General features: G+C 35.4%; 1 protein-coding gene across 1 annotated transcript in view; it reads right to left on the reverse strand.

The window, feature by feature from the left end:
- The window catches only part of PLXDC2 (plexin domain containing 2), a 453,142-nt gene that overhangs the window by 123,803 nt on the left and 309,882 nt on the right, over window positions 1-19,457 (reverse strand). Inside the window, exons 5-6 of the mRNA XM_031652709.1 lie at window positions 7,939-8,061; window positions 3,542-3,660 (exon numbers count right to left, since the gene is read on the reverse strand). Coding sequence (XP_031508569.1) covers window positions 3,542-3,660; window positions 7,939-8,061 — 242 coding nt within the window. The remainder of the gene's footprint in view (window positions 1-3,541; window positions 3,661-7,938; window positions 8,062-19,457) is intronic.

Genomic DNA, 19,457 nt, shown 5'->3' on the forward strand with positions numbered 1-19,457 from the left:
TAAGTCATAAACATTTATTGAACAGCTTCAATGTACCAACACTATTGTAAAATGCTTAGGATATTAAAGCTATAGGAAATTGTTGAGGAATTAAACGCTATAATGCATATGAAAGTACTTTGAAAATGATAATACATTACACAAACTACTATTTTATGCTATCATGTGATTAGGAATATTTTTCTAGCAGTACCAGGAGCTTCTAGCTGTCACCCCAAATGCAAGGGGACTCTCTTATGACAAATTTTACAAATAATAATTTGCCTTAGCAAAATAAAATATATGACATTTATTGGGAAGAAAAAAGTGGTAGACTAGAAAAGTAGAAACTGCTTTCTATCTAGAACAAAGAAAGAACTGAAAGGCAAATTAAAGTAAAGTGAATAATAAAGTAAAAACGACTTCTTTGAACTCCAAGTGCAGAGGGAAGACATTCTTCACGACAAGAGCCTGGGAATATCAAGAAAGCATTAAATTTGCCTGTCATCTTGAAATTCCCCATAACAAAACAGGAAAACCATAACGCAACTTTTTTCTTTGATTAAAATGAAGAAAAGGCCTTTAAAAATACCAACCTAGACCAGAGAATAGGAAGAATCAACTGTTACTCTGCAACGTGAGATACCCTTTGAGAACAGTGTAAAGAAAGATGACACTTTCGATAATAAAGACTAGCAAGCGAAACCACAATAAGAACACACACTTCTGTTTTGACAAAGCCTCCAGTTGGTGAGACCTAAGTCCTCACACTTACTGACCTTGCATCTTTCCAGAAACTTGACCAGTGTTGGTTGAAACCGTTGAAAACAAACATTTCAAAACATCACTGTGCAGTTCCAGCAATATACTAGATTGCAATGAAAACTAGAAATGAATAAGTTCTTTTGAGAATTTTTCTCTCGGTGTCCAGGGAGTGTGACATAAAAATATGATGGGCTCTGATATAAAAACATAGCCCTGATTTTAGCTCTTTGAGGAATCGCCAATGGCTGAACTGCTTTCCCCAATGGCTGAACTAATTTACACTCCCAACAGCGGTGTATAAGCATTCCCTTTTCTCCACAACCTTACCAGTAAAACTACATTCAGGCCAGCAATCCCATTACTGGGTATATAACCAAAGGAATATAAACCCATGTAACCAAACATCACCTGTTTCCCCAAAACCTATTGAAACAAAAAACTGGGTAGAGCAAAGAGAATTTTTAGGGTAGGAAGGATGCTGTATGACACTATAATGATGGATGCATGACATTATACATCCTTAAAACCCTTAGAAAGTTCAGCATCAAGAGGGAACTCTAATGTAATCTAAGAACTTTGAGTGACATTGATGCGTCAATGTCAATGTAGGTTCATCTATTGCAACAAATGTGCCACTCTGGTGGGGTACATTGATGATGGGGGAGGATGTTCAGCAGGGGAAGAAGAGTATGTTCAAATTCTCTGTATTTTCTGCATCATTTTGCTGTGAATCTAAAACTACTCTTAAAAAATAAAGTCTATTAATTAAAAAAATAAATAAATCATTCTGCCACAAAGACACATGCATGTGTATGTTAATTGCAGTACTATTTATAATAGCAAGGACATGGAATCAGCCTAAATGGCCACCAATGATAAACTGGATAAAAAAATCAGGTACACACACACCATGGAATACTATGAGGCCATAAAAGAAATGAGATCACGTCTTCTGCAGGGACCTGGATGGAGTTGGAGGCCATTATCCTTAGCAAACTATTGCAGGAATGGAAAACCAAATACCACATGTTCTCACTTATAAGTGGGAGGTAAATGATGAGAACACATGGGCACAAAGAAGGGAACAACAGACACTGGGGCCTACTTGACAGTGGAAGGTGGGAGGAGGCAGATCAGAAAAAATAACTATCGGCTGGGTGCGGTGGCTCACGCCTGTAATCTCAGCACTTTGGGAGGCCAAGGCGGGAGGATAACCTGAGGTAGGGAGTTCAAGACCAGCCTGACCAACATGGAGAAACTCCATCTCTACTAAAAATACAAAAATTAGCTGGGCATGGTGGTGCATGCCTGTAATCCCAGCTACAAGGGAGGCTGAGGCAGGAGAATCTCTTGTACCTAGGAGGCAGAGGTTGTGGTGAGCCAAGATCCGGCCATTGCACTTCAACCCGGGCAACAAGAGTAAAACTTCATCTCAAAAAAAAGGAAGAAAGAAAAATAACTATTGAGTCCCAGGCTTAGTACCTGGGTGAGAAAATAATCTATACAACAAAACCTCCATGGCATGTGTTTCCCTGTATAACAAACCTACACATGTACTCCTGAACCTGAAATAAAAATTGAAAAAAAAAAAAAAAACCATACACTTGGACAAAGAAACACCAAGTAGGACATAGTCTATAATTATATCCTACTTACTCAATTGCCCCAAGTAAATGAAAAATTTCATTAAAAAGTTTTTACAGTAATAGAAATATCTGACATATCTGACAAAAAATAAGAGGGCTATATAAATCTGACATAAATTTTAGAGTTGGCCTATTTGATTGTAATTAAATTATGCTACACTTTACGGAATAGATGAATTTCAGAAGATTTGACCAAAGTGAATTCTTTCTTGATCCTCAATATTCCTTTTATAATCTGGGATTCATTTCTCAAGGAAAAAGTAATCCCTCAGTTGAACATAAGATATCAAGTCTGTATTATTATAAATATCCATTAACCTATGGGTTAATAATGCTCATTATTAATTCTCACTGTTCAGATTTCTCTCATAATTAGAGACTATCTAAAACATTACATTTGTAGTTCCTGGAACTTTATTTTTAATATTCTTAGTCCAACAGGTCTTAATTACTTTGTCAAAAGAGTTGGAAATCAAACACACAGTTACTCCAGTCTAAATATTTTGTAAATTTAAGGCTACAATTTAGTAAATTTTTATTTTTTACTTTGTCAGTTTGTTAAAATGAAACAAACCATAAGTTTAAATTCCCTTGTTCTTTCTGTCACTTAGATCTCTAATTTATCTTTCCTATCCAGTTTCAATAAACATTAGTCAAAGGGATTGTAAGCTCAGCTCTCCTGGAACTATCTCAGTACTGGGTCATTGAGCCACATAAGTTTTCGTCTCTATAAATGCTTTTGAAATTAGAACCAAAATATAACACAGAAATCAACAAGGTGAAAAAAAAAACTAACAAAATACATAAATACAAACATTTAGATTTACATGAGAAATTCCTCCAAATTGGATGTTTTTTTCTTAGATGCATTTCACTCTACTCAATAATTACTCAATATAATTACTCAATAATTTTATGAAATTGATGGGTCCTGATGCCAACAATATCAGAAAACAAAACAAAAGAGCTAACAATCAATGCACCCAGAAGATTAAAACTAACCAAAACATTTTTTATTAAGCAAAAGAAACTAAGAGGCAAGAAAATGATTCGAGGATCATGGCTGTAAAATGTCCCTTTCTTGACACTTGGAGGAAAGGCAGCAGTCAAGAACAAGGGGAAGGGAAAGAAATTATCAATACATCACTTACTTCTTTGTATCCGAAGATGATGCGTCCATCTATGAGTAGGGTTGCCTGGAACGTGAAGCTTCCCAGGTTGTAATTATCCTGGAGATGTACGTGGTCCCACTGGACCACAAGTGCTGTGCCTATACACCCATTGTAAAAAGAAGAAATGCAATGAGAAAAACATACGTATCAATTCTGGTGGGAGTTTTCACAAAAATGTTTTTGCATCTGGCCTTCACATCTGGTGATTGTACGATTTCAATTTTATGTGGTTAATCAAATTCTGTTGTTGAAATAGTATTTGGAATTTCTTTAAAGGATTGAGTAGTCTCTAAATATTTAGTAAAATATAACCTCATACTAAGGTCAATACTTGAGCTAATGCAGTGTGGGGGAATTTTGCCTTTGGAATTTTATTAATCTAATGTTAATAGATACTGTCTGCTTAAATTTCCATAAGCCACTTTCAAAATGCAGCCCAAGTGGATTGAATGTACTTCAAATACATTTGACAAATGCTGAGAGAGAAAAAAAAAACATTAAAAAAGTTAGGACCACGTACAAAAGACCTGAAAATGTTTTTCCATACTTAGAAATATACTTTTCCACATTGAAGGAGTTCCTTTAACACTAATGGGAATTTTCTCCTTGAGTTCACAACGCTTGTGTTTCTGTCTTTGCTGTGTTTCTTACAGGAGGCTGCAAGAAGCTCAAAAGGCCCTGGGCTAAGATTTCGAAGCCTCTTGAAGCACACTGGGATGAAACTTCAGTGCCGTATATTACATTCCAACTCACTCTGTCAGTGTTTACTATAAACAATTGACATGAAATAAAAACTGAAACAGTTTAATAGTTACCAGTGAGAATTCACATTTTTGTTTTAACTGACATTGTGTATTCTCTTTTTTTAAAAAAGAAAAGAGCTGCTAAGACTTTTTCTTCACTCTGTTAGATTTTTCCATTTGGTTAAAAAAAAATTATTGCCCAAAAAAGCTGTGTTGAAAATGAAAATCATAGAACTAAAAGAGCAAATCTTATCTCCCAGCAATAAATATCTGATGTATTTAAAAATTACAACTGCATGGAAGAATTAATTTTCAGTAATTATTTGGTGCTATTAGTAATATCTCTTGAGATAGCTGACAGCTTTAAATAGACACTTTATTTCAAATATTTTGAATATTCAATTGTAAGCCCTGAACGGATGTTGAAGTATAGAAATGTACTTTGAGGCAAAACTTTAAAAGTAGAAAAGAAAAAAAAAAGTTTTTTAACCTGACCTTGGTGCTTTTAGCCATTATCACTGCTATGAGTGAAGACCACCCAGGTCTCTTCCTTCCATGGGCATCTCTGTGTCTATATTGGGAAGGAAGGAAGGAAGGAAGGGAGGGAGGGAGGGAGGGAGGGAGGGAGGGAGGGAGGGAAGGAAGGAAGGAAGGAAGGAAGGAAGGAAGGAAGGAAGGAAGGAGAAAAGAAAGAAGAAAGGAAGAGAAAAGAAAAGAAAAGAGAAAAGGAAGGAGCAAGAAGACAATAGCCAGGAAACTTCCCATGATTTTATAAGTATAGGAATTTTCTAATTGTGAAATGCCTCCTAGCTTCTTTTTCCTTCACACATGTCTACAACCCTCAAGCTCTAGTCTCTCCCTTATCCTCTAGCTTCTATTGCACTCTGGTGATGCAGTGAAAACAATGAACCAGAGGGCAGAAGACTTAGACTCGCACCTTGTCTCTATAAAACTTTCCATGTGAACTTGGACACAATTAATCTGCATGAAACCGTTTCCTTTCCTGTAACATGGGGAGTACAGTTTTTGCCTTCAAGCGATTCCTGCATTAAATACAAGGAAATATAGTTACCCTTGACTATTTATGAAAATAAGAGGGCTATATAAATTAAAGTTTTTAATGCAAATTCTGAGGGAGAGATTCCCAATATTTTGTTAGTAGCAGGTTTTTTGCTAAAGCACCGCTGGGTCTGCCATGGGTCATGCCTGTAATCCCAGCACTTTGGGAGGCCGAGGCGGGTGCATCAGGGATCAGGAGATTGAGACTATCCTGGCTAACACGGTGAACCCCCGTCTCTACTGAAAATAATAATTAAAAAAAAAAAATGGGCGCAGAAGCGGTGCCTGTAGTCCCAGCTACTGAGGTTGAGGTAGCAGAGAATGGCGCGGAACCTGAAGCAGAGCTGCCGTAATGAGATCACGCCACTGCACTCCAGCCTGGGTAACAGAAGGAGACAGAGCGCCGACTGCCTCAAAAAAAAAAAAAAAAAAAAAGCATACTGTTTGCACGTGATAAATTTTATATGTAATAGCATAGCTCTCTCAACATTTGCTGATTTAAATTTTCTAACCTGCTGCTGTCTTCTCTAGAGAAGTCTGCTTTCCTAAATTGTTGAATTTCCAATCTTTAAGTATCCTGTCAGTGATTCTAGCCAAACTTGAAAATATTTCACAGCAAGCCTCCACCTCCCTTCCTCCCATGGTATTGCATATTTGTGAAGAGCCTTACAGTATTTAAAAGTGTTTCATTCATTCAATAAAACACAAGCTTTCATTATCATATTGTTTGAACTCAATATTCCTCAATATTAGATTCCTACGGAATAAGTCATTACACAGAAGGTATTTCAATGGGTAAAAAATACATGTTTTCTTGAGTATTAATACTTTTACAATTCCCAGAAATAAAAACTCAGTTTACATATGTAATTATTTTTATTCATTCATTGAATAATTATTTAGGACCTACAGCCTATTAAGTATCTATACAGGATACTGGAGATAAAATGATTTCTTATAAATAGCCACAGTCCTTGTTTTTAAAGAACCTAGAGTTCAGTTGGAGTAGTATACATCAATTTTTAACAATCACTCAAATGCAAGTAAAATTCAAATATTAAGAGCTACCTAGGAACAAGGTATATGAGAATATATGTAGAGAGACTTATTTAATATGTCTTATGATTTTGATAGCAACAGTATAAAGTCTTGGTCATTAGAATCATGTGCCCATGAGTAAATGACCCTAATATCACCTAGTGAATGTCGGAGCTTGGAAAATAGTCAATGTTCACTAAATCTTTTATTATTTCCATAGGATAGATTCCCAAGGCAATTTTGTATTGGAATGATAGAGCAAGTTTCAGATAAGTTTCTGGCTGCAGTTTTGCCTCAAGAATACTGTATTTACAGTCTACTTGCACATCCTTGGGTGTTAGCACCTCATGAGTTTTTAAAAAATGGAAGAGGATATAATAGTTCTTAAAATAATAGAGATGAATCATTATTACAGCTAACATTTAGAGTTACTTCATATTGGATCATATCTTGGTGTTACTCAAGTTGTTCAAAGTGTATTTCCTAAGGTGAATATCTAACTATGTTTAGTTTCTTCATTGTGCTATTTCGACCTGTAAAATGGCTTTCATTACACTGGTCAGGAGATTGCTCTGAGCAAAATGATCGTATTTCTCCAAGGCTACAGCTACCATCAAGTCTATTCCAACCATGAGCAAATTTCTTCCTTGATCATCACCAATAAGACAAGAGTAGAAATAACTCTGTTCACCCCAATTGCTTGTATTATTTGCAGGCATAAAGTTGTCATTTGAACAAATAAATATCATTTGTGAATGTTAAATACACAGAAAATTCTATACTTAATTAATCGTTCGAATATAAACTCTTTGTTACTTATAATTTATTTTCTCTACCAAAGTTACAGCTTTCAATAAGATGTTGAGATGAAAACTCATTTAGGTCTCCAACGCCTTGAATTTCTTGCTTGGATTTTGGCAGCACTTAATGATATATTCCAGTTTTTTCTCTATTTTATATGTCCCAAAATAGTAATAGCAGGTATATATTGCTCTTGGTATATTTGATAAATCTTAACAGGCTCTCACTCATTTTTTAAAGTTAAGAAAACTTTATTTTCTTAAGTTGAACTACCCACAACTAACTACTTTATACTTTTTAAAATATGTGTTCATCTTATGGATACATACAAATCATAAGTTCTGGAAATTTAATGTCAATATATGCCACCTCCCTCCACTGGAAAATCAGAACTAACAAAATTATTCTTATTTCCATTTTTTCTGATGGGAAAATTGGAAAACTGACTTATTGAAATAGCATCAAATAAATTCATTTGCTTTGTCTGAGGTCTTGTCTACAGCAACTCATTTTTATTGTGTATAGTAGATGTTAATAAACGTGTTGAATGAATGAATGAATGCCATTTGTGTACTTTATAAATCTTAGCAGAATAACATTTGTCATCTCAGACCATTTGCATCAAGCAGTTTACACACCAAAAAATAAACAATTAAGAAAAACATTAACAGGAATCTGATGCTTGAGGTTTAAAAATACACATGCAGCAAAAAAAATAGGCTATTCAATACATACCATTATCAAAATATCTGACAGTTGAATTTCTGGATACACTGGGATCAAAATTTGCCATTAAAGGTGCTATGTACTGTGTGGCTGTTAGCATTCGATGTACCACTTCTCCAGTGTATATGAAACCTAGAATTAGAAAAATAGGAAACATATTCAGAAAAAGAAGCCCATATAAAATTATGATTAAAATACTACAAACTCAATTACAGTCGTATTATGAAAATAAAATGTCATGGTAGCTGGAAAAAAAGGAACGTATTTAATATCTTAGTATCTTATTAACAATACTTGGTCTGGATTAAGTAACAAATTCTTGTATAATTTGGTAGAACCTTGCAAACCCAAAATCTATAACATGTACAATTTTAATTGGGGGAAAAGTGACTACTATCTGGATGAGATTATTAGGCTAAAAATGCTAATACTGCATTATAAGTAACTCAAATATTCAATTTGCTGTTATTAATCCCTTGTTATTTTAACACTAGCTTACCACACAAGTCCTTTTAATGAGTGAATTCATTTTCATAATATTTATTTAAGCTACCATCTCAGCATAGGAATTTTAGAAATGACATCTGGTACAATGCAGAAAATGTTTTGATCTTTTTTTTTTTTACTTGAAAGTTGAAAGGGGGCTAAACACCCATGGTGAAGTTTTCACATTCTTGGTTTGCTCAAGCCTCTACATTATCAGCATGCTATCAAGAAGATAAAGTCTATATGTTTACAGATAAGTTGGTAAAACATTGACAATGCACAAATGCCTCCCTATTTAGAGATCTAATCAATGCCAGTCTATTCTAGCAGTTGGATAATGAGAAGGAATTTACTATGGAGGACTTTGGCTTTGAATTAACTTTCAATAGCTCCTATGTTACAAGTCTAACTCCCTTTCTATTATTCACAGTAGGTTTATTTACTTTGTGGATTATCCATGACAAATTGTTAATCCTGTGCTGGCTTCTTGCCTTCAAAGTCTTTAACTGCCTGAAAGGAGAGTCAGCTCAGGGATTGCTAACTAATTTTAATATTAATCTAAGAAATACACAATTGAGATACATATGCAAATGCACACACACAAATAAAATGCAAGGCAAATTATTTGTGACAATGCAATTGTAATGTTTGGGCAGTCATGAGTTAATTAGATACCCGGCACTAATATAAATCATTTTATATTAATAAGATAATGATATTTGAAGCTCAAAAAATGTTAAACTTTGATAACTCATTTTATGGTCTGAATAAATATTTCATTGGCAGATTGTGGTCTTCATTGTTTCAAATTCCAAACTGTGATGTCTAGGTAAGATATTACAGAATTAAACCTGTAGCTATTTACTTAGAAATTAATTTCTCTCTTTTTGGGAATATCTTCTTTCCTTTGACTACCTTTTAACATTTCATCAAAAGCATAATTGAATAATTTTTTAAGATGAATAGCTAGAGAGCTATTCATCTTAAAAAATATTTTAACTGGAAAAATATTCAATGTGTACTTTTATCATCATGACTTCTTGTTTCTTATATGACTTATTGTTTCTTATTTACCAAGCACTATCTTTCAAAATAAATACCTGATGCTTTAAGCAGAATTTCGTACATTTGTAATTTCACCTAGCTAAAGTGTATTAAAAATATTATGGTGATAAGGTCATTGCTTTTATTATACTTCCTTCTAGATTTTCAGTCATACTCCTAATATCAAAGTGCAATATCACATCCTTAACATTATAAACATGAAGAGTAACTGTTTTCCAGGGTCTCTATTTTTTCTCCTATTCTCACCAGCATGCATTTATAATCTATCATTAAAATGAATACGAAAATTCTATAGATACCATCTCTTAAGGGAAATGTTTGAATTAGACGCTGAAAGTGTTATTTCCGAGAAAATAGCTCCAAGCAGGTTATTTCTCTTCTTTATATTCTCCAAGTACAAACAGAAGAAACTGCTTAACTTGGAGGATGGAGGTCAGTTATTCAAGGAAGGAAGATAATTTTACATAAGTACAAAATCCATTCTCCAAGACAACTTTGTAAGAACACCAGCAATACCTAGAAATACACTGTTGCAAAATGTAAGAGCACTGATGATTTCAGACACTTCATACTTACTGCTAGTATTTAAATAAATAAAATATATATACTTTCCCCTCAATGTTTCTACATAGATTTGCTAAGAAACTATATATACTTTCATAGATTTGCTAAGAAACTTCTCTCCACTCTCAATAACCCAGTTTTCAGATGACAGAAACCATTAACTATTGTTTCTTTTGATCAGGAAACTGTTCCCCAAATCTACAATTTATCAAATGTCAAGGGTGAAATTTCAAATTGTTTCCAAAGAACTAAGTAGAAATATAGAAGAATTTGTTAACATGTATAAGCAACAGATATAGTTTTTAATTATTTTGTTACTAGAATATTAAAATAAGTTATGTTACTATGAGTATTATGGTTGCTACAACCACAGTGAACAAGAAACTGCTACCACAATTACTAGCATGTCTGGTACTTCTATTACTATTACCACTACTAGTACCACCACCACGAAGAATTACTATGAAAAAAAAATAAAAACCCCAAGAAGGAAAAAAACCCTAGTACTCTGCAAAATGAGCTTAATTTTACTTATTCAGAGAATACTTGCTTGTTCTTCTTGGCTATATTGAAAGTTAATTATATCAATATCTCAGGTTAGTTTCTAACGACCAAGAAATAAAATTCTTGACTTCTTGGTGAAGCCCATCTAATGATAGGCTTTACCTAGTTCTCCTTAAGTTTCCAGATTTTAAAAATATCACTTCAGTAGTGGCTAATAATTGAGTGGAGAGAAGCCTTACATGCTTGCAGGGGAATGTAATTAGGTGTTAAATAAGAAAGAGTTATGCAAATTAATGCAACAAAACTCCAAAGCTTTAAAGGCACTCATAGCTACCAACACCCCATCAGACATTTACTGCTTTTCTTTGACTGTTCTGGGCATTCCCAGCTAAAGATTATATATAAAATATATATTTATTTATATAAATACATATGTATATTTTATGTGTACATATATGTTACTTTTCTGGTTCTTAATGTTTTGGCGTAATTTAAGCAATATGTTTGCTTATTTATTTATTTATTTATATTTTTATTTTTTTGAGACGGAGTCTTGCTCTGTCACCCAGGCTGGAGTGCAGTGGCCAGATCTCAGCTCACTGCAAGCTCCGCCTCCCGGGTTCACGCCATTCTCCTGCCTCACCCTCCCGAGCAGCTGGGACTACAGGCGCCCGCCACCCCACCCAGCTAATTTTTTGTATTTTTAGTAGAGACGGGGTTTTACCGTGTTAGCCAGGATGGTCTCGATCTCCTGACCTCGTGATCCGCCTGCCTGGGCCTCCCAAAGTGCTGGGATTACAGGCGTGAGCCACCGTGCCTGGCCTTTTTTTTTTTTTTTTAAATTTTTTTTTATATACACTTCAAGTTTTGGGATACCTGTGCAGAATGTGCAGGTTTGTTACATAGGTATACATGTGCCATGGTGGTTTGCTGCAACCGTCAATGTATCATCTACATTAGGTACTTCTTCTAATGCTATCCCTCCCCAAGGCCCCCACCCTCTGACAGGCCCCCGTGTGTGATGTTCCCCTCCCTGTGTCCATGTGTTCTCATTGTTCAACTCCCACTTATGAGTTAGAACATGCAGTGTTTGGTTTTCTGTTCTTGTGTTACTTTGCTGAGAATGATGATTTCCAGCTTCATCCATGTCCCTGCAAAGGACGTTAACTCATCCTTTTTTTATGGCTGCATAGTATTCCATGGGGTTTATGTGTCACATTTTATTTATCCAGTCTATCATTGATGGGCATTTGAGTTGGTTCCAAGTCTTTGATATTGTGAATAGTGCTGCAATAAACATATGTGTGCACGTTTCTTTATAGTAGAATGATTTATAATCCATCAGGTATGTGTTTTAACCATTTTATTTACATATCTCTGTAGCCATTTGAAGAGCTAATCATACAATGTCTCCTTCACTTACTATATGATTCTACTATAAATAGCACTCATTTGCTCATCTGCCTTTGCAGAAAAGTGGTCATTTATGCAGATAATTTGGGACTGAGAAAGATATCTTCATGTAAAAGAATCAAGTAAGAGAAGCAAACATATTTTGTTCTTTGAATCTCAAATAATAGCGAATATATGGCCACTCTCTTTTGCCTTAGCAATTAGCAAAACCAGAGTCAAATTCTAAGATTGGTTGTAATCAACAGCTTTGTTCTTGTACCTTGAAAAATTTCCTTGGGCCGCTTTCCGTAGGTGGTCTCTAGTCATGTGAATAATCTGTTTTTACACCTGTAAGCCTCATCGAGTCAGTTGGGGGATTCTATCATTGTAGATCTTGTCATGAATAAATCCCATTCAATCATTATAGATTTATTAACCATAACTATGTATTTACTAACCTGAAATATTATTCTGATAATGATGAAATTAACCAGTATCTATATAGGCCTTTGCTAATTATATTTTTTCATTTTTTTTTTTTTTTTCTGAAACAGAGTCTTGCTCTGTCACTCAGGCTGGAGTGCAGTGGCATGATCTTGGCTCACTGCAAACTCCGCCTCCCAGGCTCAAGCGATCCTCCTGTCTCAGTCTCCCAAGTGGCTGGGATTACAGGCATGCACTACCATGCCCAGCTAATTTTAGTATTTTTAGTAGAGACATGGTTTCGCCATGTTGGCCAGGCTGGTCTTGAACTCCTGGTCTCAAGTGATCCACCTGTCTTTGCCTCCCAAAGTGCTAGGATTACAGGTATGAGCCACTGCACCCAACCTTCATGTATTTTTTTTTATTGTGTTCTTGCACTAACTTTAAAAAAGAATAATGGTGCAGTTAGTATTATTTTCATTTATTAAATGAAGTATTTAATAAGGCTGGGTAATTTGCCTAAAGCCACATGGCTAGAATAGGTCTTGTGATTCCAAATGTTATGGACTCTTTACAGTATATTTTTGCAGTCATTTTGTGTCCAGCCTTACAACAGATACATTAGAAGACAGAAAGCTAGGCAGTATTATTTTTACTTATCTTGACGTCATTTCTAAGGCAATCACTCTGTAGGAATGCTGACAATCCCCATAAACAAGTTAAAATTGCCACTGGATGACACTTTCCATAATTATCCAGTAAGGCCTCACTTAACATCTCTAAGTTCTTGGAAACTGTCACTTTAAGGTAAAATATGTAAGGCAATCAATTTCAGCACTGGCTAACTGATATCAGTAAGAATTAAGTTCCTATGGCATATTTCTGGATACAAAACCTCACCAAACTTCTAAATAAAGTGTTCCAAAAACACTTATTTAAATAAACTTGAGCTCTACATACATTTAAGAAAGGTTAATAAAAACAGATAAGATAATTATTTATCCAGTTATTTTGGTTCTGGGTCACAGGTGGCCTAAGCCTTTCCTGGCAGCTAAGGGAGTGAGGCAAGTACCAACCCTGGACCAGATGCCATTCCATCACAGGGCACATTCCCACATACACCCACACTCAATCACACTGAAACCATGTCGACATGCAGTAAATCTGATGTGTACATCTTTGGAATGTGGGAGGAAACCAAAGTACCCAGAGAAAGCCTACGCAGACATGGGGAGAACGCGCAAACTCCACACGACAGTGGCCCTAACCAGGAGTCAGTTTTTTGTGTTTCTTTTCTCATCAACATTGAAGAATGATGTTGAGCAGAACAACTTTATTCAAGGATCTGCTATATACTCTCCCTCATTGGATTTTATACTTAAACAAGGAGGTTGAGGAAGAAAAGACCTGTTCTGTCTGTGTGAAAATTCCAGCACTTATGCCTTAGAGCAGGGTGTTGGCCACCTGAAATCATGCTACTTTTATTGTAATACTAAAGGCTCTTTATTTTAATTGGAAGATTTCATAAATAGATTTATATTATATTCCTCTATTGCAATTCACCAAATGAGACGTAAATTGATATGGGAATCACACACGATGAGATAATTCATTTCCTAGTAGAAGAAAATTATTTCCTAGTGATGTGACTAAGTTACTTAAACTCTGTGTAGTTCAGTTACCTAATCTGCTAAATGGGAGTGTAACGGAGTCAATATCGTTGGGTTGTTGTGATGGCTGAAAGAGTGAATACTGTAAGACAAATGCTTAAAAGTTTGCAGAAAACCAATGAATCACTTATATTTGCTCAAATTTTTACCTCTTGAGGCCTTTTCTATGAAGCCTTTACAAGTTAATCTTGGACTTACGCTAGGATATTTATATGACTTTAAAATTGTGCGTCAGACCTAAATGTACGACATGTGTTTACCTGCCTTATTCTTGTTTGAGTTAAGGTAGACTATTGATCCCAACTACAGGATAATAGATAACAAAAACCTGAGTGTCCAAAATTCTTAGTTTGATATATTTCTCCTTACATTCTGATGGAACAAGCACTTTGTAAAAATGTTAACCTCCTATTGGTTGCAAGTGGTTGTTTTGTTTAATTGGAAGTGTCATCGTAATAAAAGCAGCACAAAGAAGCTATAATTGCTTGTGAAACACTCCGTAAAACTTTAATGTGTAAGGTACTCCATAAAATATTCTACTTCATCATCTTTTAGTTAATATTTTGGACCCAAGAGGAAAGGTTTGAGTTGATGGGTATGCCTGTAGGGCATTGAACATTTGTAGCTAAATGTTGTCTTTAGAGTGCAAATGATAATGGTATATGCCATCTTTATTATATGACATATGTACTGTTATCTCTACACATTAATCAAATAGATCTGAAATTTATGATCTTTCATCCATAAGGATTTGAAGACCCACTTCCTTATCATGATCTCTGACTAACCTTACATGTGTTCCATTTCTTCTATTCATGAAGAATTGAATTATTTAACTGCATGTTTGCATTTATTGTTTGTCAATAGCTCAGTGTTGTTGGTGGACAAGTTGCTTGAACAACTTGATGAGGTCTCAGAACAATTCAAATTATGTTTTGCAAAAGTTCTATTTTGTAAGTCACAATACATTTCACGTGCTATAAACTACCTTCTTTAATACAAATACTTGTCAGATTTTTAAACAAAACCATGTGTGGCAGCAATTGATAATCTGAAAATGAAAAGTTGTGGTAAGTTATTTGGTAATGTAACTGTCCGACAGCTGCTACAGTGCAATGACAGGTTTTATGTAACAGACTTCCTCTGAATAAAATTGGTGCTAGTGGACCATATAGTTCACTATGAGGATATTGGCTTGTATTTGCAAACTAGACGGTTAATAAAATAAAATGAAGGGAAGAAATAGAAGCATTCAGAAATTCATGTGAGTTTACTAATCACTGGTTCCTAGGAAGAAACCCATAATACTGTCAATCACCAAATACTTTCCCTTTACAATTCCAACCAGCTATCAAGTTAAAATATATCAAGGGTCTTTTATATTAAAATATAGCCATCAGTTCTTAGGAAGCAACCTATAATAGTGTCAATCACCAAACAGTTACCATATTTATACTTGTAACCAGCTGTCAAGGTAAAATACATCAAATAGATTTTGTATACAAAATCAAAATATATTTACATGTGTTAACATATATCACATGTCATAGACTCCTTAATTTTATTGACATAAGGCACCATTGGGGATTATAAACCACAACAAAACCATTCCTTGGGGGGAAAAAAAGCAACAAGTGACAACTCTGTTATCAGCTGCAAATTATGTTCATAAAATTACCAATATAAAAATTTGTGTTGACCATATAAAAAGTCTCTCCCGAACTCCAGAAAGAACAGGAGGTGAAATGTGTAGATGAAGAGGGAAAGACAGACAAAAAACAAACAAACAAACAGAAGCCAAAAATCAAACACCAAAAAGCCCAAACCTTCTTCCTGAATTTTCATTTTGAACTAACAACAAAATTGGTGATTTCAGTTCTTGTTTCCTCCATCTTGCTCCTAAAAGAAATTCATGTAATATGTTCTTAATTAATGTTAATTCCTCCTAGTGATCACTGTCAATGGCTCCCCTCACCACCTCCTTAAATGTTTCTGATTATCTAGGATTTCTAGATACGGGTTCATTCAGAATCATATCTAGACTGCGGACTATGCATGCCAACCCTTGGAGTTTTATAGTACACAAGGCATCTGGCTTTTCATGGAGACACTGAACTGGCTGACAAGTTTGTTTCCTCTATCAAAATAGAACCAACTAATATTTCAAAAGCCTTAATCCTGCAGGTAGAGTAATGGCAACAATATGGTAGAACAGGAGTTTCCAGTACTTGTCCGCTTTCAGAAAAATCAATTTATGCAATCACCCATAGACAAAAATACCTTCACAAGAACTAAGAAACCCAGGTGAGAGATTATAGCACCTAAGTGGAGCCCAAAAATAAGAAAAGACACATTGAAGAAGATAGGTAAGAAAATTTCACATTACCCACATCAAGTCTTCTCCAAGCCTATGCAGCCCAGTGCAGAGAAAGATACCCTCCGGGTGAGTAAAGTGAGCAGCACCAAGTCTTCCTGTAGACCCCGACACTGGCCCATCCCAGTGAACCCCTTCAGGCAGGCCCATAGAGACCTAAGCTCCAGGCTAACCCATGTGACTCCATACGCCAGGCCCACCCCGACACCAGACCAGCACTTGCAATCCTGGATTCCAGGCTGGCCCACATGGCTCCAGGCTCCAGGCTGGATGATGTGGCACCCAGTACCAAGTAGTTTGGCCTTCACAAACCTAGGCTTCAGGTAAGCCCTTGTGAACCCTTGTGCCAGGTTGATTCCCATAGACCCAAGATGCAGGCCCAAACTCACTGACCCAGGAACCATGCCTGTCATGCAGACCCAGACACTAGGATTGCCCAGTTAATCGAGGCTCCAGGCCTACATCTGCAGACCCAGGCACCAGGTTAACTCCTGTGGACCCAGGCAGTAGGCCCACCCAAACGCTGATCCAGCCAGCCTACCCAAAAACTCCAGAAGTAAGCCTGAACATAGACTTTGTCAGCCACCAGCACAGAATTTCTGGATGGACTGAGTAGTGAATGTCATTTTTTGTCAACATCAGTATATAAAGACTGAAAGAAGTGCCTACTTCTTCAAATGCAGAGTACATTACCAATGCAAGGTAACAAGGCTCACAAATAATCAAGGAAACATGACAGCATCAAGATAACCAAATAAAGCACCCATAACAGACCTCAAAGAATTGGAGATCTATGCACTGCCTGACGAATAATTGAAAATAATCATCTTGAAGCTCAGTGAGCTACAGGAGAACACAAGTACAAAACTAACAGATATCAGGAAAGCAATACAAGAATAAAACAAGAAGTGTAACAAATAGATAGAAACCATGAAAAAAAGAAGCAAACAGAAATTCTGGAATGGAAGAACACATTAACTGAACTGAAAAATTCCATAGAGAGGTTCAACAGTAGACTTGTTAAAGCAGGAGAAAGAATCAGCAAGCTTGAAGACAGAGCATTTAAAATTACCTGGTAAGAGGAGCAACAACAAAAGAATTTTTATAAGAGCAAAGAAAGGCTACAGGAATTATGAGACATCATTAAGTGAACCAATATATTCATTATGAGAGTTCCAGAAGAAGCAGAGAAAGAGAAAAGGCGAAAACTTATTATGCATAAACAATAACAGAAAACTTCCCAAATCTGGAGAAAGAAATGAACGTCCAGATCCATGAAGCCCAAAGAATCCCAAGAAGTTTAGACATAAACAGATCATTACAAAAACATGTTATTAACAAATTCTCTGAAGTCAAAAACACAACAAGAATTTTGAGAGCAGCAAGACAAAAATCTACTCATGACATAAAAAGAAATGTCTGTAAGGCTATCCGGGTGTTTCTCAGCAGGAACCTTACAGGGCAAAAGAAAGAAGTATGATAAATACAAAGTGTTCAAAGTAAACCAGCAATGACCAAGAATACTATACCTAGTCAAGTTGACTTTTATAATGTAGAAGAGAGACAAAATTTCCTGGACAAATAAAAGACGAGGGAGTTCATCACCATTAGAACTACCTCATAAGAAATAGTAAAGAGAATCTTTAAGTTGAAGTGAAATGATAGAAACTAACAATATGAAAATATATGAAAGAATAAGACTCACTGTAAAGGTCAGAATGCAATCACACTCAGCTATTCTTATATTCCAATAGTGCTCCACAACTCACTTTTAACTCTAGTATAAAAGTTAAAAGACAAAGGTATTGGAAATATAGCTATAATAATTTATTAATGAATACATAATAAAAAAGATAAAATTGTGAAATAAACTACAAAAAATATGAGGAGAGGAGAAATTAAAGTGTAGTTTTTGTATGTGGAGAAAGCTACGTTGTTATCAGTTTAAAACATATGCTACGGCTTGAAGATGTCTTATGTAAGCTTAGTGGTAACCACAAAGGAAAAATTGATGGCAGATATAAAGATAAAGAAATTAAAGCAAATCACAACAAAAAATTATCAAATCAAAAAGAAAACAACAGGAGAGGAAGAAAACAAGAAAAGGGCTATAAAATAGAAAACAGTTAACAATAAGTCAATAGTAAGTCTTACCTATAAATAATTACTTTAAATGTATGGATTACATTCTTCAATCAAAAGACATATAGTGGTTGAATTGATTCTGTTTGTTTGTTTAAAGATCCGACTATATGTTCTCAACAAAAGACTTAACCTTAGCTTTAAGGACACTCATATGCTGAAAGTTAAGGATGGACAAAGATAGTCCCTGCAAATTGCACCAAAAGAGACCAGGAATAGCCATAACTGTATCAGACAAAATAGATGTTAAATCAAAAACTGTCACAAAAGACAATGATAACGATATCAATGCATCAAAAGGGTATAAAATTATAAACATTTATGCCCCCAATATTAAGAACATAAATATATGGCCGGGTGCGGTGGCTCACGCCTGTAATCCCAGCACTTTGGGAGGCCGAGGCAGGCAGATCACGAGGTCAGGAGATCGAGACAATCCTGGCTAACATGCTGAAACCTCGTCTCTACTAAAAATACAAAAAAAAAAAAAAAAAAAAAAAAAAAATTAGCCGGGCGTGGTGGCGGGCACCTGTAGTCCCAGTTACTCAGGAGGCTGAGGCAGGAGAATGATGTGAACCCAGGAGGTGGAGATTGTGCCACTGCACTCCAGCCTGGGCGACAAAGTGAGACTCCACTTCAAAACAACAACAACAACAACAACAACAAAACATAAATATATAAAGCAAATATTAATATTAAGAGAGCTAAAAGGAGAAATAGTTCACCAATACAATAATAGTAGAGGACTTCAATATTGCCACTTTCAGCAATGGATGGGTCATCCAGACCAAAAAATCAGTAAGTATACAGAAGACATGCACAAGACTGAAGACAAATGAATTTAACAGAGATATACAGAATGTTTCATCCAACAGCAGCAGAATATACATTCTTTACAAATGCACACA

The sequence above is a fragment of the Papio anubis genome, chromosome 11 (genome assembly GCF_008728515.1).
Source record: "Papio anubis isolate 15944 chromosome 11, Panubis1.0, whole genome shotgun sequence".
NCBI lineage: Eukaryota > Metazoa > Chordata > Mammalia > Primates > Cercopithecidae > Papio > Papio anubis.